Below are 21,281 nucleotides of genomic sequence, written 5' to 3' on the forward strand. Positions count from 1 at the left end.
AATTTCACAACAGGTATTCAGATTTTCATTCATTACTGGCATAAAAAATAAGGCCTGAGTGACATAACTTTACATATAGAATAGCAGCAATAGGAATGAGAAAAATAATGACAAAAATTTCCCAGTGCTAATAATTTTGGGAAAAACTTAGAGATCAACAGTAAAGCTGACTGTAACTCTTGGTTCCAGGACTCATCTGAAAGACCTGGTATTACTCTGGATGACACTGTTGCTTTCTTCATCTTCTTTGATTTGGCAATGTGCCAAAAAGCTTGAAATAGAAGGAAAAAAAATGAATTCTAGATGCAGGTCTGGTCCTTTAAACGGTGTGAACATCTGGCTCACAAAGTGCTACTTACACCTAAGGAAACTGTCTCATGGTTGTTTTTTTTCCTGCATGCTATATTTAATTCCACCATTAAATGCAGAGCGATCTGAATCTACATCAGGCAAAACACTCGCTGCTCTCCAATGTAACTGAAAAGTGGATCCACATAGGTTCACAGGCATAGACATATCCTTCTCCATATTCAGCACCTCCTATTTATTTATGGACACTTCAGATCAATGTGTGTCATTTCAATCATTTGCTACAATAGTTGTGGGGGTTGGGCGTGGATTTGTAATTTGAAGTGCAGACTGAACATAACATTTGAGATTAGGTACTGTCTGAATAATAGCACAGGCAGGAGGGCTCCCTGACCTGACCCTGGGAGCAAACGCCAGGTTTGCAAGGGCTATTTACACCCTGCCACTGCCACAGGGGTCTCCCAAACTTTGATGCCACTCCAGGGAGCGGATCCAGGGGCTGTGTCTTGCCAGCAGGGCCCCTGCCCTCAGCAAGGCGCTGCTGCCCACAGCCAGCAAGGGAGGCAGACGGCAGGTCCAGCCTCTGGGCCAGGGCCCTGCCCGGCCCCTTCCTCCCACACCACCACTGCCTTCACAGACACTCCGAGCCCTTGGGCACACTAAGAGCCACCATCCGCCCCCAACGCCCCTGCACTCTCTCTCCCACCACAAAAGCGAAACAGCCCTTAAAAGCACACCTACACCTCAAGTATCAGAAATCCACGGGTTCCTCTTCCATCTGCCCCTCCACACTGCGGCACAACGAGTACTTTTGGCCAGGCACACACGCTGACTTAAAGCGAGGGCTGCGCTCTCATGTTTACCTCGGCGTTTTCTCACGGCTGACCATGAAATTGGGAAAGACGCCCAGTCTGTGCTCCATCTGCATATTTCTCTGAGATATTGCAGAATGAGCAAGCCTAACGCGCCACGGGGACAAGAATATGCTGTGCCTCAGCCACTCGCACGAGGTCTAAGCAACGCTGGGCTGTACAGCACGCTTCTGGGACGCCTTTGGAACAGCCACAGAGAATGCTCCTTTGCCCCAAGCCACTGGCGCTAATTTGAGTTGTACAGGGACAAACTGGCTGTGAACCAGGCAACCCGCTGGCTTCACTGATGTCACCGGCTGGAATAACTGACTGGCAGGGCCCAGCTCCCCCTCGGACCCAGACCCCAGGTTTGCTTTGTCGCAAGGACTGGATGAAATGCCTGTGTGCGTAGGCGCTGCTGGCAGCTGACCGCCCACAACGTGGCTGCTCTGGGATACAGGGGGGGGTGTAGGTATTTGCCTTAGAAATCCTGCATTTCAGCTTGCCCAGGTGTTGGTTTGGGTTCCTTCTATTTATTCTGTTTCCTCCCATGTTCTTGTGATGTGGGAAATGGTGTGCTGCATCACCTCAAAACCCTCACTGCATTGCCACTAGTTATGATGCGATTAAGGGAAGAAGTATTATTCTTCAATTCGATTGCCATTTATTATTCACTAGATACAGAGAATCACTGATGCTCGAATACCAGGTAATCACATATGGATGAAACAGTAATGCACAGGCCAAATGGAGAGGAACATTTCTCCTGGATTATAACTTGGCATTAACATGAATTGCAACGAATGGATCTTCAGCAGTGTTACTAATCTGGAAATTAGCCATGCCATCACCAGAAACATACACCTGTTTTCCAGTACATTTGTTCTCCTCTTTTTGTCCAGAAATAACATCACAGTAGGTACCAGCAGGCAGTCCAGTTTGCAAATTGACGTCCATATTCCTACGTGAAAATAAGTGAATGGTATTTATCCATTGATTCCAAAACAGATATTTCAAGCTAGGTATAGGATTTCTGAACATGAAATCACCTGCTACTCCCTTTGAAGAGCAATGTAAAGTGTGAGCTTTCTGATCCTGTCCCTGCTTCACTCCCTGTGTTCCCATTTTGGCTCTCTACATCTCGCATGCAACTGAATGATCCTAGCTAAGGCTGTAGTGATCACTCTCATCAGGAGAAAAGGACAGTATTGCTGGGACTATCTCCTTCAGTACTGCTGAAATATCACTATATGCTTCTCTCTGGGGACATGGTCTTGCCCACTGACTTACCAGTCATCATTATTGAAAACGATGAAGCCTTTATCGCCACGGCCAAAAGCTACTTGATTGCTGCCATTGTCCCACCAGTTGGAGAAAGGCTGACCGTCCACCACATTACGGAAGATAACCATGTTCCTGAAAATGCAAGGAATGGCTGTCACCCTGGCTACAAGAGCTCTAAAGCCACCGGGAACAGGAAGCAAAAGCCACTGCTTTTACTTATTTTTTCTCCACAGTGTCCTACTTTATTTGACGCCAGCGATGTTCACAAACCCAGTCGTTGCCACAGGTAGTGTCCGCATTGATTGTAACCGGCTTTATTGACCCGTCTGAGTCACTTGGTGGTCCAACCCAGTCATTGACGTCCTGTCATTAAAAAGAGAAGCTTAAACTTCTTACTGAAAACACAGAGAGCCAATCTGTAGAGAAAAGCCAGACGGAGCATCGAATTCCCACCTGCTACATCCAACGTGGGACAGAGAAACCACTAAACAAATTTAAATGCACTGGACTGCTTCTCTGGCCCTCTCCTAACACTTACTCACCATGAATGCATCCTCAGCATTACAAGCTTACCTGTCCATTAACAAAATATCTCGGCCAGCGGAAACTTGACATCACTCGTGTGAATCCATACGGATGAGCAAGCATGAAACCAACTGCCATTTTGTAAAGCCTGTTCGTTAGACAAAGAAAGAAATGAGATGCAGAATGAGAAACTGTGCCTGTGAAACAGGCAGACAAACAAGCAAAAGTAGGAAGCATCACCCAGACAAGAGCAAACCCTTACCTGGCGTCCCAGAAGGTTAGAATGGAAGCTCCACCGGCCCCGTGCCCCCGCTGGTTGTCGTGATTATCCACAAAGACCAGAGCTCTGTCGGAAGGCACAAAACCCCAGCCTTCTCCCCAGTTCCTAGACAAAAACACAAAGACTTGAAGCTACCCTGTCAACTGGTGTATCCAGCGTATCCCAGAGAAGTCACAGCATCTTCACCCTTACTTTAAGTAAGCCATCTTTTCTCCATTCCACTTGCGGATCACTGTCCCCAGTTTTGCACCATATTTGAACTCTGTCACTCGACCGTTTCCAAAGTAGTCACTGCCTTTGATCGGCTCTCCACCCAGGTCAATTACCTGGTACAGGAAGAAGAAACTGTCCATCTGTTCTCATCTCAGAGACCAAAAATGCAGTGTACAGTCTTCAACATTAGTTCTTGCTTTACATCGAGAGAAAAAATATTCAAGTATGTTTATTTCTGCTGTATCGATCAACCGAAAGTTGGTATAATACATGATGGACACATGTGAAAACATGACTGAAGAAAGAAAAGGTAAATTTGAATGACAATCTGTTGTGGAGGTGTTTTTAAAAAGCAATACTATTTGTGTCTGCAGGGCTGCTGCAAAGAAATGGCTAGCTCTTTCTTGGGTAAAGTTGGATGAAAATGTATTACTGCCTTTCCTCTGAAGGAGGAAGGTAAAAAAGATACCAAATACAAAGACAAACATACAGGAAAAAACATTGAGATTACCTCCTGGTAAATGAAAGGTTTAGTTCCTGCAGAAAACCATTTAGTATTCAGATCTTTCAGCTGGTCCAGAAATGCTTTCATGTCCCCAGGCCACATATGCTTGGCAGCGTCAATTCGGAAGCCTGCCACACCAATATCAATGAGGTAGTTCAGGTACTCGGCAACTTTCGAGCGTACGTAGTCCTTCTCCAGGGCCAGATCAAGAAGGCTAACCAAGCGGCAGTCTCGGACCTGTGTAACGGAGGAAAAAAAAAAAGTTTTTTGAGGTGCCACTCTGTCAGCTTGTGAAACCTTTCAGTGAAATGTTTGCATGTTTCAAGCCATAAAATCAATTCTGTTTGGATATCTAATTTGCATAGAAGAGAACTATGCCAAAGTCCGTGTGCTGTTTTTGGCTGGGATAGGGTTAATTCTCTTCACAGTAGCTGTTATGGGGCTGTGTTTGGATTTGTGCTGGGAACAGCGTTGATAGCACAGGGATGGTTTCGTTATCGCTGAGCAGTGCTTACACAGAGTCGAGGCCTTTTCTGCTCCTCAACCCACCCCACCAGCGAGCAGGCTGGGGGTGCACAAGAAGTTGGGAGAGGACACAGCCGGGACAGCTGACCCCGACTGACCAAGGGGATGTCCCAGACCACGTGACGTCATGCTCAGACTAGAAAGCTGTGGGTAGAAGGAGGCAGAGGGACATGGAGTTTGTCTTCCCAAGTAACCATTATACATGACGGAGCCTTGCTTTCCTGGAGGTGGCCGAACGCCTGCCTGCCCATGGGAAGGGGTGAATGATTCCCTTGTTCTGGTTTGCTTGTGAGCACAGCTTCTGCTTTATCTATTAAACTGCCTTTATCTCAATCCACGAGTTTTCTCATTCTTACTCTTCCGATTCTTTCCCCCATCCCACCAGGGGGAGTGAGCAAGTGCCTGTGTGATGCCTAGTTGCCAGCTCAGGTTAAACCACAACAGTCTGCACCAAAGCACAGATAAATTTACTAGACAGCTCAATACTCAAATTAGGACAGTTGGTGAAGGGTATCACCTTCCTGTGCAGCTGTCATCAGAACTGAGGATGAGAAATGGCACGGTGCATTGTTGCAAAGTGGCCAAAGGAAGAGCGGTAACCTTGAGAAAGAACTGCCACACATTCCATCTACAAAAAAGAGTAAGGCATTCAAGCAGGGTACCACCTTGGCCTGCGGTGAGTCTTCCAAGGGGGCTCCTTATCAAGATCAGCTGAGTTTTCAAGCTATAATAGTTCACCAGCTTTGCTGAGTACACTGGGCTCAGGGGCAAACTCGCACACATGCCCACCTGAAACATACAGGGAGGGTTCTTGATTTCTCAGTACTTAGAATATTTTCACCATGAGTACCTGTTAATTACTTCATTCCCTTGTCAGGTGACTAAGCATAGATTTTGTGAGAAATTACCCCCTTTGCTTGGTCTTACTGTAATGTTTATGCAACAGACTAAAAAAAAAAAAAAAAAAAATTTCAAACTTTTGTCAGAGAAAGTTACCTGATAGATATCACCATAATTTTCAATTTCTCCACTTCCACTGTGGCATTTGCCATCATTGAAATCCCAGCCAGAGTACGGCACCGCTGGAAAATCTCTGTTCCCGGCATTAAAATAACTTCCACAGGTAGAATGCGTGCCTGAGCCGCCCGCAGCCCCACACATGTGGTTGACAACAGCATCCACATAAATACGAACCTGGAAAAGGAGTAAGTGTATTTCAGTATGTTTTATAATGATGGTGAAGTGATAGCCAGAGCTTTACCACGTTGCTATTAATTCAATCTTTTCTTCCCCTTCAGTTTATTCTTAGTTTATGCCTCCTTTGAGGACAGCAGCAGTAACTTCCCTCAGCAGATAAAGCACTTCTTGCTGTATCAGATACAGACTTTCAAGGCACTTACTCCAACATCGTTGCATCTGGTCACCATGTCTCTGAATTCATTTTCGTTTCCTGATCGAGTGCAGAGCTTGTAGCTGATGGGCTGGTATCTTTCCCACCAGGGTCTGTTTGGGTTAGTAATGACAATGTTTTCATTTGGAGGTGAAACCTGCAGATGAAATTATGTATTTTGATAGCAAATCCATTGGTTTTATTTCAACATGTTAAGGGCAAAATCTGCACTCAGCACCTCTGCCCCCAGAGGCAGGCTAGCGCCCAATCCAGTCTCTCTCCCACAGCACAAGCTCAGGTCTGCGAGTTGTCCACCTTGTAGACTCGTAAGAAGCTTTTTCTTGCTCCTTTGGGGTGCCCAGGTCCAGCATGGGCCTGCTTTAAAGGACATGCACATGGGAAGGCTGAAGCCACAGGAATTATTTTTACCTGGGATAATGACACCCTCAGGAAAGATAAAATTCAATGCTTATGCACTTCCCTCAGAACAAGGTAAAGAGGGAAACAGTTTTGCAGGAGAAGCATTTCAGAGCAAAGCATGCCCCTTTGTAACAGATCTGCTAGAGATACTATATCACCCATTGGCCCTGCGGGCTCTAGGGTTGTGTCTAACAGCAGTTACTACTTCCATCCCCCCCTTTCCAACACCAAAGTTACTTGGAGATGGCTGTCTCCAATTCAGGCATTTTGATTTATTAATCAAATGTTACAATGCTATTTTCCTACCTACTCACAGGAAATAACTTACCTGAACTCCTCCAAATCCATTAGGAGCTAAGTAGCGTTCACACTCAAGAGCAATATCTGCCCAGCGCCATTCAAAGAGATGTACAATAGACGTCCTCCCAGAGAGAGTATTTGGGTTGTACTGTGCCCAGCAAAACCCTACAGCTGCGAGCAGGAGGAGGACTTGCATGATGCCTTCAGTATAAGGCTGTGGTCTCTCCACTGGCAATTTATACTCCTGAAGATGACAAAGTTCCTATTGCAGCTGTCAAAATTCACACAGATCAATGCTATCCGTTATTATTTGGCTAGCTAGCTGGATATCATTCTGCTGTTTTGTTTTTTTTCCTGGATTGCCCAACAGCTGAAGATAAAATATCTTTTCACAATGATTATATATAAACCAAGTAGTCTGTGAGCACTGCACTCAAATTCAGAATTGTACTCTTTCCAGTCCTGTAAACAAAGATATTTTATGAAAAGTATTCCAATACATAACAGATAGACCTTCAAAGGGGCCTCTGGAAGGGAAAAGGAAAGGGAGGTGATTAAAAGAGACAGCTGGAAATCTGACAGCTCTGGAGAATGAATCAGTTTGCCAGCATTCAGAGGTGTCTATCTCTCAGGATTATTCCAAGTTCAAACCAGTTACCTGGTCAGCCACTCTGAGTCAATAACAGATGTATCACACAACACGTCGTGGGTCTTCACCGGGTGAACCACACTGACTTTTGCTCATGACATAATTTCAGGTCTTCATTTGGAACTGACTTATAAGATCAAGGTCTCAGTAACAACACTCCATTTATAAGCTTGAGTCATGCCAACGATAAAACAACACTCTGAGAGAATATGAAGGCCAGAACATCCCTGACATTTGGCGAATATCTGTGAGAAAAACAAGAAGTCCACTAAATGGCACACCTACTCCAAGAGAAAAGAAACCTCAGTGCACTTTGTACCTCGACTATGTTCTCTCTGAAACTAGCCATGCCACTGAATGTGTCACGTGCATCCTTATCTTTCCCAGAATGTGACTTCAAGGACGAAACGCAGAAGCAGGTCCCATTTGTCCACCTGTTCATTTTCATATCACAGACCTTATTAAAGGTCTGTTTTTCCACTACAACAATGAAATAGTAAATTACTCCAAATGACCTTGCCTACTCACTAACAGCAAGCAACTAGTGAGACGATTGCACATTGTGATTGCCAATTCAGTGAAAACAGACCCCCCCCATTCCAAATGTGCCTGAGGTTAATTTTTACATCACCATTCCCTGTGCGGTTCCATTGATGTGATGGCGTGCCACTACATACCATAGCACTCAGTTTCCAAGAATATTTGTTTTCCACTGAAATACACTGCTACGAGCCAAGGAGAGTAAGGACCCATCCTTGACAGCCCGATGCAATGGATGGCCAACCCACTGGCACGGGGCAGGGACTAGGATCCCTCGCATGACAGGCTGTTCAGCAGCTCAAGCTGAACAGGCTGCAGTGTTTTAGCATGCTGAGGAAATGCAGGAGGGCAGGGGAGAAGGTGGCCATCCAGCACTGGTGATTTATGAGTTTTCCTGAAGTATAACCCCAAGTAGAAAGTACTTACTGTGCAGTTTCAAACACGGTCTCTCTTTCAGTCTGGTAAAAACGTCAAGGCCCTAACAAGCTGTCTCTGACTTTCAGAGGAGTTTTAGGTGAGTCAAAGCTTTGGGCAGATGACACATTGGAGGGGTTTGGCTTTGGTTTGAAATCCTCTGTTTTAATCCATTTGATCTCCCAGTATCATTGGAAACCTGTTGTGAAGAACGGGAGGATGTGGGTTCTAGGCATCGAAATGAGACCCTTTTACCTTCAAGCTTTTACTGCAAACCTAAAAGAGCAGGCATGCTCTTGTATGTCCCTACGTGGTGTCACGGTTTGAGGCTGGGCCAGCCACTAACGAATGACAGACGCTCTCTACTAACCCCTCTCCCCTCCCAAAAGGGAAAAGGAGAGAGAACAAGGAAGAGAGACTTTACGGTTTGGAAAAGAAAACTAAAACAGCTTTAATGGAACAATAACAATAAAAGAAAAGATAATAATAAGGAAAAAAATGAAATATATACAATATGTACAAATATATACAAAACCAATACCGAACCCAACTCCCCCCACCCTGATGACAATATGTCACCACCACACCGCAGGGCTGGCACTGGGGCAGTCCCAGGCTGGACTCGGCAGCAGACAGGGACGGGACGCAGGAGCTGGACTCAAGCACTGGATTCAGGGATGCACGGATCAGTCCTCCTCAGATGTTGGCCATCGAAGAAGAGCGAAGGGGCGAGACCCTCGTGATCTCTCAGCTTTATACTGAATATGACGTCTATGGGATGGAATACTCTGTTGGTCAGGTTTGGGTCACCTGTCCAGTTCACTCCTCCCTGTAGGTGCGACTCTTTTCACTCCTGGCACCCTATCATGGAGTACAAGATTTAGCAGTGACCTTGGTCGCCATAAGAACAAGTACAAGCAAGGGCCTCTCTGCATCCCATTCCTTGGTACGAACTATAAACACCAGGCCTTATCACTGCTAGGAGCAGTCACTGTCTGGAAAAACAGGCTGCTGTTTCAGAAAGTGCTGGTAGTTAGAGGAGACTTAACTGAAAAGTTAAAGCACTAAAACAGAATTAGTTCTGATTTAGCCCAAACCAGGACACGTGGTCATAGCACAGCTCTGTCAATCGAATACACAAGCAATACCATGCTGGAACGGCAGCATTTTCCCAACACACTGCTGCAGTGTCAATGCGTACACAGGACCTACCGGCATGTGACTGACCAAGAAACCCCTCCAAAGGAAGAAGCCTCACAGGAGCCAGGCAAGAATGACGACCGTGAAGCTCAGGAAATAATGCAGGCTGTGGCTGTCCACAGGTGTTGCACAGAATGCTGACTTCATCTCAACACAAAGAGGGCTGGAGGGTGGCTCTTAGTTTAGATCAACAGCTATGTCCTTTGAGCACATCAGCTGGTACTGTAACTCTTTATCCCAGCGTTAATTAGGAGGGTATGAATATCTCCCGTGGTTTAGCCAGACCAGCACAGGGAGGAGTGTACACATGGTCCAGCACAACAGAGATTATAAAAACGAAACAACTAACAAAAGATTTTCGAAATTAGCAATGGGCTTTACCTGGTTTTAACCCATGTATTCCTTTCCAGTGGCTGGGGATGCCCAGACAGGGACACATAAAATATTACAGACAGCAGTAATGGAGATCACGTTGATATCGCGATTGAACTGTATATTGCAATTGTTATATTTTGCTAAGTGCAACTTACATTTGCATTGTGATTTCAGTATTTTTTGTATCATTCTGCTAAGTCAGAAAAAGCATCTAGCATCAATTATCTTCAAACAACAAAACTTGATATTAAACATCACACCCTCCACACGTGGAATATCTAAAAGATGCTGGTCAGAGAGTATTGGACTCTGACACAGTCAGAGCAATCTCAGTGCAACCATCTGCCTCGCTGCTATTTAGATTGACCAAATGAATAATCAATATTATGCTGGCATAACAATAGCTTGAAGGGTATGAAAAGGCAGTAGTGTGCCTGTGTATTAAATTCAGCATTCAAACATTCCCGGATAGGTTGTTAAAAGCAACATAAGACAGTCTTAAAGATGCTCAGTTAGAGATACTAGACCTGAATTATAATCTTTAAAAGAAAGAACATGTCTACATTTATTGCTACTCACCAGACAGGTATCATAACATGCTACAACGTTGATACTGTCCTCCTCTCAGGAAAGAAACAGTTCTCAAATTTCAGTGGTATCTGCCATAGCAAACTCACTGGAAATGCCAGAAAGGGCGGCAAAGAGTGGTTTCAGAGAAGCAGAAAAAGTACCAGTACAAGAAAAAATTAAGCTGTCATAGGTGTACGACCTAAAAAATCGTGCCAGTTTCCACAGCAGAGATGTTTTCATCATCCTGACTGTACATTTTCAGCTGCCAGGATACTGTGACTATCGCGCATTTCATGAGATATCATGCTTTTAAACCAGCTTTCATGAAAATTGCCTTCAGTGATGTTCTAGCACAACACGGATGTGAACCCATCCCTTTGCCAGCCCAGTTTGCACAAACGAGTGAAGCCAGTCTGTTTCCAAGGGGCAGGAGGGCGCCCTGACCCGACCCTGGGAGCAAACGCCAGGTTTGCAAGGGCTATTTACACCCTGCCACTGCCATGGGGGTCTCCCAGACTTTGACACCGCTCCAGGGAGCAGATCCAGGGGCTGTGTCTTGCCAGCAGGGCCCCTGCCCTCAGCAAGGCGCTGCTGCCCACAGCCAGCAAGGGAGGCAGACGGCAGGTCCAGCCTCTGGGCCAGGGACCTGCCCGGCCCCTTCCTCCCACACCACCACTGCCTTCACAGACACTCCGAGCCCTTGGGCACACTAAGAGCCACCATCCGCCCCCAACGCCCCTGCACTCTCTCTCCCACCACAAAAGCGAAACAGCCCTTAAAAGCACACTTACACCTCAAGTATCAGAAATCCACGGGTTCCTCTTCCATCTGCCCCTCCACACTGCGGCACAACGAGTACTTTTGGCCAGGCACATACGCTGACTTAAAGCGAGGGCTGCGCTCTCATGTTTACCTCGGCATTTTCTCACGGCTGACCATGAAATTGGGAAAGACGCCCAGTCTGTGCTCCATCTGCATATTTCTCTGAGATATTGCAGAATGAGCAAGCCTAACGCGCCACGGGGACAAGAATATGCTGTGCCTCAGCCACTCGCACGAGGTCTAAGCAACGCTGGGCTGTACAGCACGCTTCTGGGACGCCTTTGGAACAGCCACAGAGAACGCTCCTTTGCCCCAAGCCACTGGCGCTAATTTGAGTTGTACAGGGACAAACTGGCTGTGAACCAGGCAACCCGCTGGCTTCACTGATGTCACCGGCTGGAATAACTGACTGGCAGGGCCCAGCTCCCCCTCGGACCCAGACCCCAGGTTTGCTTTGTCGCAAGGACTGGATGAAATGCCTGTGTGCGTAGGCGCTGCTGGCAGCTGACTGCCCACAACGTGGCTGCTCTGGGATACAGGGGGGTGTGTAGGTATTGGCCTTAGAAATCCTGCATTTTAGCTTGCCCAGGTGTTGGTTTGGGTTCCTTCTATTTATTCTATTTCCTCCCATGTTCTTGTGATGTGGGAAACGGTGTGCTGCATCACCTCAAAACCCTCACTGCATTGCCACTAGTTATGATGCGATAGAGTTACAATCCAACTCATTAAGGGAAGAAGTATTATTCTCCAATTCGATTGCCATTTATTATTCACTAGATACAGAGAATCACTGATGCTCAAATACCAGGTAATCACATATGGATGAAACAGTAATGCACAGACCAATGGAAGAAACACATTTTCAACTGAGTTATGACTTGTCATCAACTTGAATTGCACCATGTTTCAGCACAAAGGTGTCTTCTCATGATTTTTGGACATGCTGTTAATTCCCAGTCCAGCTTCCCCATAAAGAAAACCACATTTCCACTTATGCACAGAGAAGCACAACTTAAAATTAAGTCATTTCAATTTTCTCCTTTCATTTGTTATTAGTACTTTAACTGAATAAAGCGCACTCACATAGGCAAACAGGCATATACTACCTCTTCCAGATCTCTTCCAGCACCACTAGCTCCTGTCTCTGTATAGCAGCTACTCGGTATTTCATTAACATAAGCTAATGCACTTTGCTCTGTCACAGTTCATTCGGTGCTGGACAGCCAAGACAATCAGACCACCTTGTACACTATTAGCAAAAATACAGAAGAGAAGAAACAACACAGATCTGGTTACAATTTAGCATCAACATGAATTGCAATGAATGGGTCTTCATCCTCATTACTAATCAGGAAATTAGCCGTGCCATCAGCAGCCACGTGAACTTCAGCTTCTGTACAGTTGTCACCTTTCTTTTGCCCAGAAATGACATCGCAGTAAGTGCCAGGTGGCAGACCTGTCTGCAGAGTTACGTTCAAAGACCTTTGGAAAATATTGAAATGCAATAAGGATTATTTGGACTCTCAAATGCTTTGCAACTCACGTTACAGACCTTCTCAGACGCTAGGTAATTACAGAGTTGTTATTCTGCAGCCCTTCTCTGGACACTCCAGAATCTATTCTCCCACAAAATGACAATACTCTAGGACAACTGAGTGAGTAGCCTAGAAAAACACCAAAGGTTCATGCTGTGCTCAGGCATCATAAGGCTGGTCAACACACATTAGTTAAAATAATTTTTCATGTGAGCTCTTTTACATTATGGGCACTTAGAGGAATTTGATTCTAATCACATGAAATTACACTCCTTTGCAATGAAGACAAATAATCACGTAAATAATTAATATAGTGGTTTTTAAGTATTTACCAGCAATGACAGGAAGCTTGGGTTTTCTAACTCTCCAGGAACTTTAGGACTTGAACTCCGGAACTTCAAATTGCACTCTAGTGCAATCTTCATTTCTCCCTACCAAACCCCAGTTAGCTTTTTCACATTATCCCATTACAAGTTCTTGGAAAATGTCTCTGTTAGTAACCTGTTTTTTAAGGAGCTTAAAAATACTTGAGAAACGCCAGATTCCATGCAGATACTGTATTCCTGACATCACAGTACGCTAGAAGAACATACCAAAATAGCCTAGAAAACTGTCAGCCCTAACAAAGCTCCTCTCAAGTCTTTGCAGGATGTCCAAGAGAAACCGTTGTGATGGACAGCACAGAGGGCTGGAAAGCAAAGTTAACTGAGAACTCAACCACTACATCCTTCAAATTGCTCATCACCCCAGCTTACTTCGAACTACTACAGATCTGACAACTCCCCTTCTCTTAAACTGTCTCACTCTTTCGTACCAGACTGCAACAGTTTTAAAGCAGTTTTAAAACTGTCACTTTTGGACCACATCCCCAACTCGCTGAGTTCCCTCATGTCTATAAGTTCAGATGTTGCTTGCTGATCTTGCTTTTCAGTGATACAGCCAACTCCAGACACTGGGAAATAGCAAGAGCACAGTACAAGGCCTAACCTCGGACAGGGTAGAGAATGCTAAGTTTCACAGAATCACACAGAATCACAGAATGTTAAGGGTTTCAGCTGCCAAAATCCAAGACAGAGGAAGCTTCTGTTCAAAGATCTGTTGGAGCAGCGAAACCTAAGAAACTTCCTCTGCTAACTAGAAGAATTACAATTTAATCCTCTCTTACTCACCAGTCATCATTATTGAAAACGATGAAGCCTTTATCACCACGGCCAAAAGCTACTTGATTGCTGCCATTGTCCCACCAGTTGGAGAAAGGCTGACCGTCCACCACATTACGGAAGATAACCATGTTCCTGAAAATGCAAGGAATGGCGGTCACCCTGGCTACAAGAGCTCTAAAGCCACCAGGAACAGGAAGCAAAAGCCACTGCTTTTACTTATTTTTTCTCCACAGTATCCTACTTTATTTGACGCCAGCGATGTTCACAAACCCAGTCGTTGCCACAGGTAGTGTCCGCATTGATTGTAACTGGCTTTATTGACCCGTCTGAGTCACTTGGTGGTCCAACCCAGTCATTGACGTCCTGTCATTAAAAAGAGAAGCTTAAACTTCTTACTGAAAACACAGAAAAATCTGTAGAGAAAAGCCAGATGGAGCATCGAATTTCCACCTGCTACATCCAACGTGGGACAGAGAAACCACTAAACAAATTTAAATGCACTGGACTGCTTCTCTGGCCCTCTCCTAACACTTACTCACCATGAATGCATCCTCAGCATTACAAGCTTACCTGTCCATTAACAAAATATCTCGGCCAGCGGAAACTTGACATCACTCGTGTGAATCCATACGGATGAGCAAGCATGAAACCAACTGCCATTTTGTAAAGCCTGTTCGTTAGACAAAGAAAGAAATGAGATGCAGAATGAGAAACTGTGTCAGAGAAGAGATAGAAAAATCAGAGAAGAGATAGACAAACAAGCAAAAGGAGGAAGCATCACCCAGACAAGAGCAAACCCTTACCTGGCGTCCCAGAAGGTTAGAATGGAAGCTCCACCGGCCCCGTGCCCCCGCTGGTTGTCGTGATTATCCACAAAGACCAGGGCTCTGTCAGAAGGCACAAAACCCCAGCCTTCTCCCCAGTTCCTAGACAAAAACACAAAGACTTGAAGCTACCCTGTCAACTGGTGTATCCAGCGTATCCCAGAGAAGTCACAGCATCTTCACCCTTACTTTAAGTAAGCCATCTTTTCTCCATTCCACTTGCGGATCACTGTCCCCAGTTTTGCACCATATTTGAACTCTGTCACTCGACCGTTTCCAAAGTAGTCACTGCCTTTGATCGGCTCTCCACCCAGGTCAATCACCTGGTACAGGAAAGACAGAGCATGCCTTTATATTTAAAAAAAACCAAACTGTGAAAGGCATTGCCCTAGACCTTGATTTAAGGAAGAGGCACTACTTGAGCCAGGCTTATTATCTGGGTTGAAAAACCAGATTTAAACCTATTTTCTTCATTTTATCTCAGCCTAGCTGTGAACTTGTTTTCCGTCTCCATCCTAAATCTCCTTACCCTGATTGATCACTACCACGTAATTAAAGCATGGGCCATACCAAGTTTATATTTAGTCTAGTCACAAATGCCTCTGCTTCCAGCACATGGGCAACCTCATTTTACTACGTAGCTAAAGAAGGTTTCTCTCTTTGCCCTAAACCTTGCAGGCAAGATACTGGTTTAATAAAATGTGTCTAGCAACTTTAGCTTCTGCTGATTGAAACCAACAATTACCTGCTTCTTAGGATTTGTTATTCAAACATAAAACACAAATTTGCAATGTCAGATAACACTGGTTATGCCACTGGAAAACAAACTAACAGACTGTAATCACCATTTATATCTTCTGTCACAATTTATTATCCAGAACTTAAAATTCAGGGATTGACACCTCCTTTTTAAACCAATAGAATTTTTACACTAAGTTTGATTCAGTAAATTTCATCTCAAGTGAAATTTCCAGGTTACCTAGTTCCAGAAGGTCCAAAACAACTGGGGCATTTTGCATGTCAATTACTATTTGTGGTCAGGTTCAATATTTGTAAATTATGATTATTAAATCTAAGTAATGATGTCTATAGATCTTGAGTCTGAAAGCTGCTCGGGCCCAGCTCAAGCAAAGCATCACTTCCAGTGCTGGACTGAGTTTACACCATGCCTGCAAGAATTATGTTTGTAAAGTGCCATTAAAAAAAATAAATAAAGATTACCTCCTGGTAAACGAAAGGTTTAGTTCCTGCAGAAAACCATTTAGTATTTAGATCTTTCAGCTTGTCTAAAATGGCCTTCACATCCCCAGGCCACATATGCTTGGCAGCGTCAATTCGGAAGCCTGCCACACCAATATCAATGAGGTAGTTCAGGTACTCGGCAACTTTCGAGCGTACGTAGTCCTTCTCCAGGGCCAGATCAAGAAGGCTAACCAAGCGGCAGTCTCGGACCTATATAAAAATTCTCAAATGAAATATTTTTCACCTAATAAACTAACTGTAGTGTTCTACACACATTTTAAATTTTGTTACCTACACTACAATGCCAAATACAACCTTCACTAGCCATTGTTCACCATGCATGTCTTTGCCTTGGACATTTGTCACCTTGGACAGTCATCTACACTGAAGGAGCATTAAGAAGTCTGCATTCACCCAGCTTACACAGCTGTAGGTGCTGAAGGATTATAACAGAGAGACAAACCACTAAATCTATAATCAGCTTTTTACTGCAAGTATACAGCAAAAAACCAATAAATTATTTTTACTCCAGTGTATTAAGGAACAGATCCATTACTATTTCAAGTGCACTCATTTCTTCTCTCATGTAAGAAAGCTTTCTAGAAATTGTATTTCTAAATATTTTAAAAATCCTGAGTTATAGCCTTACAAAACATAAAACATGGGTTTTCTGTCCCCTTTTTGCCTTTGTTTCCTGTAAACACAAAATGATGGACATCAATTTTCATTAAAAGAATACTTTAAACATACACTGAATATATTGAAATGCTTTTTTTAATAACTCTTACGATGGGTTTCCATGGCTATGCACATCTGCCTGGGGACAGCAAGGTGCATCAGCCTACGTTGCAAACTGTACTAAAGAATTAGTTCCCTTAGAATTGCTCAAGAATTCAGGGTCATTTAAAGTCTCCTCTTCTCCTATTTCTCCAAAACCCCTCTCCTCTCAACTTAGATTCAACTTAGATTTCAAATACATTTGAAAGGCATAAAATATTATTCAAGAAAGATAGGCATTTATCTTTATAAAATAATTTTTCATTCTGTGGTAGTTTTAAAGTCCTGACCTCATAATCTGATATACAGGAACAGATAGACCCCTAGGAAATCTCTAAATGGAAATTTGATTTTCAAGATGTTAGCATTACTATTTTTCTTTATGAAATCCTAATCTCTCTCTCTCCTGAAATTGAGACCAAAGAAAACTTCCAAATTACAATAAAAGGCAAATAATAACTCTTACGCTTTTTTGAACATAAAAACCCCACAGAAGATAATCCCTAAATTGATTTTATAAGCTTTAAAACTATCTTTGTACAGTACCTAAGCACATTTGTCTAAATCTCAAATTGAGCCATTGGCTCAAGCAGAGGTATCCCTTCAAGAAGTGGTATTCCTGATAGAAACACTAACCTGTATTACCAATTTGGATAGTTTTCCATGAGGGTTTTTGTTTTGTTTTGTCTTTAAAAAAACGTCTGACAGTAAAGAGGAGCAAAGAAATCACAGCCCAGGAATGGATGTACATCAAAAATATATTTACAGTTCTAGGTTTACCTGAGATATATCATGATAATTCTCAATGTCTCCACTTCTAGATTTACATTTACCATCATTAAAGTCCCAGCCAGAATACGGCACAGCTGGAAAATCTTCAGTCTTCGCATTGAAATAGCTTCCACAACTAGCATGGTCACCAGCACCAGCATTAGCTCCACACATATGGTTTATTACTGCATCCACATAAATATGTACCTAGAGAACAGTATCCACATTTCAGTTTGAGAAAGCGACTTCCCACTGCACTACAATTAACATTCTCTCTCTCTTACCTCCTGCTCTAACCCCCTACTTCTGCTTGCTTGCTTGCTTTCCCCAACGTTTTATTTGAAGTATTTCTCTTTTATGAACATACAGCAATGGTGATACAACATGCATCTCAACAGATAGGCAGATAACATTGCACCTATTTTTAAAAAGGGCAGAAAGGAGGACCCTGGGAACTACTGACCTGTCAGCCTCACCTCTCTGCAAGGGAAGATCATGGAAAAGGTCCTCCTAGAAGCTGCGCTGAAGTACATCAAGGACAGGGAGGTGATTCGGGGACAGTCAACATGGTTTCATCAAGGGCAAGTCCTCCCTGACCAACCTAGTGGCCTTCTATGATGGAGTGACTGCATCAGCGGACAAGGGGAGAGCTACGGATGTCATTATCTGGACTGCTGTAAGGCCTTTGACATGGTCCTCCACAACATCCTGCCCTCTAAATTGGAGAGATACCAATTTAATGGGTGGACTCTCTGGTGGGTGAGGAACTGATTGGATGGTCACATCCAGAGGGTAGTGGTCAACAGCTCGATGCCCAGATGGAGATCGGTAATGAGTAGCATCCCTCAGGGATCCGTACTGGGACCAGTGCTGCTCAGTATCTATCAATGACAGAGACAATGGGATCAAGTGCACCCTCAGCAAGTTTGCAGATGACAGCAAGCTGAGTGGTGTGGTTGACACGCCTGCAGGATGGGATGCCATCCAGTGGGACCCGGACAAGCTTGAGAAGTGGGTCTGTGTGACCTTATGAGGTTCAACAAGGCCAAGCGCAAGGTCCTGCACCTGAATCAGGGCAATCCCTGGTATCAATAGAGGCTGGGGGTTGAGTGGATCAAGAGCAGCCCTGCCAAGAAGGACTCAGGGGTGTTGGTGGATGAAAAGCTAGACGTGACCTGGCAATGTGCACTCACAGCCCAGAAAGCCAATTGCATCCTGGGCTGCATCAAGAGAAGTGTGGCCAGCAGGTCGAGGGAGGTGATTCTCCCCCTCTATTCCACTCTGGTGAGACCCCACCTGCAGTGCTGTGTTCAGCTCTAGGGCCACCAGCACAAGAAAGAGATGGATCTGCTTGAGTGAGTCCAGAGGAGGCCATGAAGATGCTCAGGGGGCTGGAGCACCTCCCCTATGAGGACAGGCTGGGAGAGTTGGGGTTGTTCAGCCTGGAGAATAGAAGGCTCTGGGGAGACCTTTATAGCAGCCTTCCAGTGCTTAAAGGGGGCCTGTAAGAAAGATGGGGGCAACCTTTTTAGCAGGGCCTGTTGCAACAGGACAAGGAGTAATGGTTTTAAACTAAAAGAGGGTAGATTTAGACTAGATATAAGGAGAATTTTTTTTATAATGAGAGTGGTGAAACATTGGAACAGGTTGCCAGAGAGGTGGTAGATGCCCCATCCCTGGAAACATTCAAGGTCAGACTGGATGGGGCTCTGAGCAACCTGATCCAACTAAAGATGTTGGTGCTCATTGCAGAGGGTTGGACTAGATGACCTTTAAATTTCCCTTCCAACCCAAACTATTCTACGATTCTATGAAAAGAAAATCCATCTTCACTCCAGTGCTACTATGTCTTCCCTTCTAACTCACCAGCTGTTTATATCTTTGCACTGTTAACACCAGAAGGTTTTCAAAGCACTTACTCCAACATTGTTGCACCTGGTCACCATGTCTCTAAATTCAGTTTCATTTCCAGATCGTGTGCACAGCTTGTAGCTGACAGGCTGGTATCTTTCCCACCATGGTTTCCAGGGGTCAGTAATGATAACATTTTCATTTGGAGGTGAAATCTGTGAATAAGATGGTGTCTCTTGGTAACAGGATACTGATAACGGTTCATTTCTTTGCCCAGTATTTTTAAAGAAAGAACACAAAAAGAGAAAATCGGGTCCCCTTAATGGAAGACGGTCACAATACCTAACCACATAGGTCCTCAGTATCCTCTGCTTACGCTGCAGTGGGCTGGAAATAAAAGACTTAGGCCTGGATCTTCAGCAGGCAGAAACATATTACAAAAATGAGGTCTATGGACATAATGTCGTAATTACCTTTGTGAATGTAGGCCTCAAAGATCAACAGAAGGGTCTGAAATCCGAAGGACAAGGTCAGTAGAGGTAGCCCCAAATCAGGAAGGAACTGACTGTAGAACAACTGACGTAACATCCTGTCCTTAAAATTGATCCAATTTCCCATTTTTGCAATGTTTTGGATAAAAGTGTTCTTGACATGAGACTTGTCACTGTTTCCAGATAAGCTATACCTCTTCCTTCTATAGACTCTTTCCAGGATACTTTTCAGGCAACAAGGTTTTGCTGCTACCTCCAAGTCTCTGGGCATAACCACCTGATCCCACCATTTCTCACACAGATCCCTAGGCTGCAGCCTACTTAGCTGCCACACCTTTGTGACCAGCTGAGCAAGTCTGCATCTGAAGAATCTTTCTGAGACCCTGTCACAGCACGGATCAAAAAGGTATCCAAGCATATGCCAAAGTCTGAGAAATCAGTTTAAAACCAATCAGGCCTGGGTGCCTGGAAAGAAGGTTGCAAAGACAAGATGTATTCTTTGAAAGTTCTCACTCAGGCCAACTCGCAAACTTCTGGACTACAAGAGACAGGCAGATGTCGCTCACTACGTTTTCCTGAGCAATCTGACAGACAAACTGAAATAGTTTAATAGGTGACTGCTCTCCATCTGTACTACCTCACCCATCTGACACTACTGGTTCCACAGGAACACGTGTCTGTTCAGACAGAACAGGTTCACATAAACACACCTCCACCAGAACCTGTGTTCAGTTCATTTCTACCTGCTCACACCAGGTTCCTGCAACGAAGGGTCTCTTAATGGCTTACTCTGACGCTAGGCTTTACAGAGAAAAACTTGCCAGTTTGGGTGAACACTATTAGCAACCTTTTATATTTATTTATTTAAAAACTTCAGCACTTTAGTATTCTCTTTAGGAACCCTTTTTTTCAGTCATAATTTCATTTTAAGTTCATCTAGCTCCTAAGAGCTTCCCTTGATTTAAATAACATCAAGCAGATAAACATAGGTTACTCTTCACAGCAGTATAAAAAAGATTTAGCCCGTGATATGCAATTCTGATTCATCTAAATGTAATAGCACAGAGTGCAAAACACGCACTTTGGAGCAATGAAATAAATTCATGCTACACAATGATGGCTGAAGAACGTATTTGTCAGCATTTACTACTTCCATTACCAGTTTCTATTTTTCTTTCTCAGTACCTGTCCTTTGGTGAATTGAACAGTTTCTCTGCAAAACAAATTATCATCTGTGCAGCAATTTTACTACCTACTGATAGGAACACACCTACCTGAACTCCTCCAAATCCATTAGGAGCCAAATAGCGTTCACACTCAAGAGCAATATCTGCCCAGCGCCATTCAAAGAGATGTACAATAGACGTCCTCCCAGAGAGAGTATTAGGGTTGTACTGTGCCCAGCAAAACCCTACAATTAACAGAAGAAAATAGACACCCATCCTGTGCTCTGCG

At 44.2% G+C, this 21,281-nt stretch overlaps 2 protein-coding genes across 3 annotated transcripts; both read right to left on the minus strand.

Annotated features, from left to right (window-relative positions):
• Nucleotides 1-1,931: 1,931 nt before the first annotated feature.
• Nucleotides 1,932-6,798, minus strand: LOC104340035 (pancreatic alpha-amylase). Of its 2 annotated transcripts, none has more exons than XM_009951880.2 (10): nucleotides 6,631-6,798; nucleotides 5,893-6,039; nucleotides 5,489-5,686; nucleotides 3,974-4,204; nucleotides 3,442-3,575; nucleotides 3,232-3,354; nucleotides 3,018-3,117; nucleotides 2,686-2,807; nucleotides 2,451-2,576; nucleotides 1,932-2,121 (listed from the first exon to the last, which is right to left on the minus strand). In XM_009951880.2, the coding sequence occupies exons 1-10, from the start codon at nucleotides 6,796-6,798 to the stop codon at nucleotides 1,932-1,934; spliced, it is 1,539 nt and encodes a 512-aa protein (XP_009950182.1). The 2 variants fall into 2 exon arrangements, with proteins under 2 accessions (XP_009950182.1, XP_086319624.1); XM_086463498.1 differs by lacking the exon at nucleotides 6,631-6,798 and adding an exon at nucleotides 6,170-6,279 and having other exon boundaries at nucleotides 5,893-6,040.
• A 5,114-nt stretch (nucleotides 6,799-11,912) lies between these two features.
• Nucleotides 11,913-21,281, minus strand: LOC104350395 (pancreatic alpha-amylase). Its single transcript, XM_086463497.1, has 10 exons — nucleotides 21,101-21,281; nucleotides 19,404-19,550; nucleotides 17,494-17,691; nucleotides 15,916-16,146; nucleotides 14,884-15,017; nucleotides 14,674-14,796; nucleotides 14,441-14,540; nucleotides 14,112-14,233; nucleotides 13,877-14,002; nucleotides 11,913-12,654 (listed from the first exon to the last, which is right to left on the minus strand). Exons 1-10 carry the CDS (start codon nucleotides 21,266-21,268, stop codon nucleotides 12,465-12,467), a joined length of 1,539 nt encoding a protein of 512 aa, XP_086319623.1. The 5' UTR covers nucleotides 21,269-21,281; the 3' UTR covers nucleotides 11,913-12,464.

Source organism: Leptosomus discolor, chromosome 3, assembly GCF_034619465.1.
Source record: "Leptosomus discolor isolate bLepDis1 chromosome 3, bLepDis1.hap2, whole genome shotgun sequence".
In the NCBI taxonomy this organism is placed as follows: domain Eukaryota; kingdom Metazoa; phylum Chordata; class Aves; order Leptosomiformes; family Leptosomidae; genus Leptosomus; species Leptosomus discolor.

Excerpts from the sequence above, each read along its gene's own strand:
- LOC104340035 (XM_009951880.2), bottom strand. The coding sequence starts at position 6,798 with ATGCAAGTCCTCCTCCTGCTCGCAGCTGTAGGGTTTTGCTGGGCACAG. Across the intron at positions 5,687-5,892 it reads CCAGATGCAACGATGTTGGA|GTTCGTATTTATGTGGATGC; the intron begins GTAAGTGCCTTG and ends CTCCTTTTCCAG. Across the intron at positions 3,576-3,973 it reads AACCTTTCATTTACCAGGAG|GTAATTGACCTGGGTGGAGA; the intron begins GTAATCTCAATG and ends TTCCTGTACCAG.
- LOC104350395 (XM_086463497.1), bottom strand. The coding sequence starts at position 21,268 with ATGGGTGTCTATTTTCTTCTGTTAATTGTAGGGTTTTGCTGGGCACAG. Across the intron at positions 14,541-14,673 it reads CTAACCTTCTGGGACGCCAG|GCTTTACAAAATGGCAGTTG; the intron begins GTAAGGGTTTGC and ends TCTAACGAACAG. Across the intron at positions 14,234-14,440 it reads GATATTTTGTTAATGGACAG|GACGTCAATGACTGGGTTGG; the intron begins GTAAGCTTGTAA and ends TTTTAATGACAG.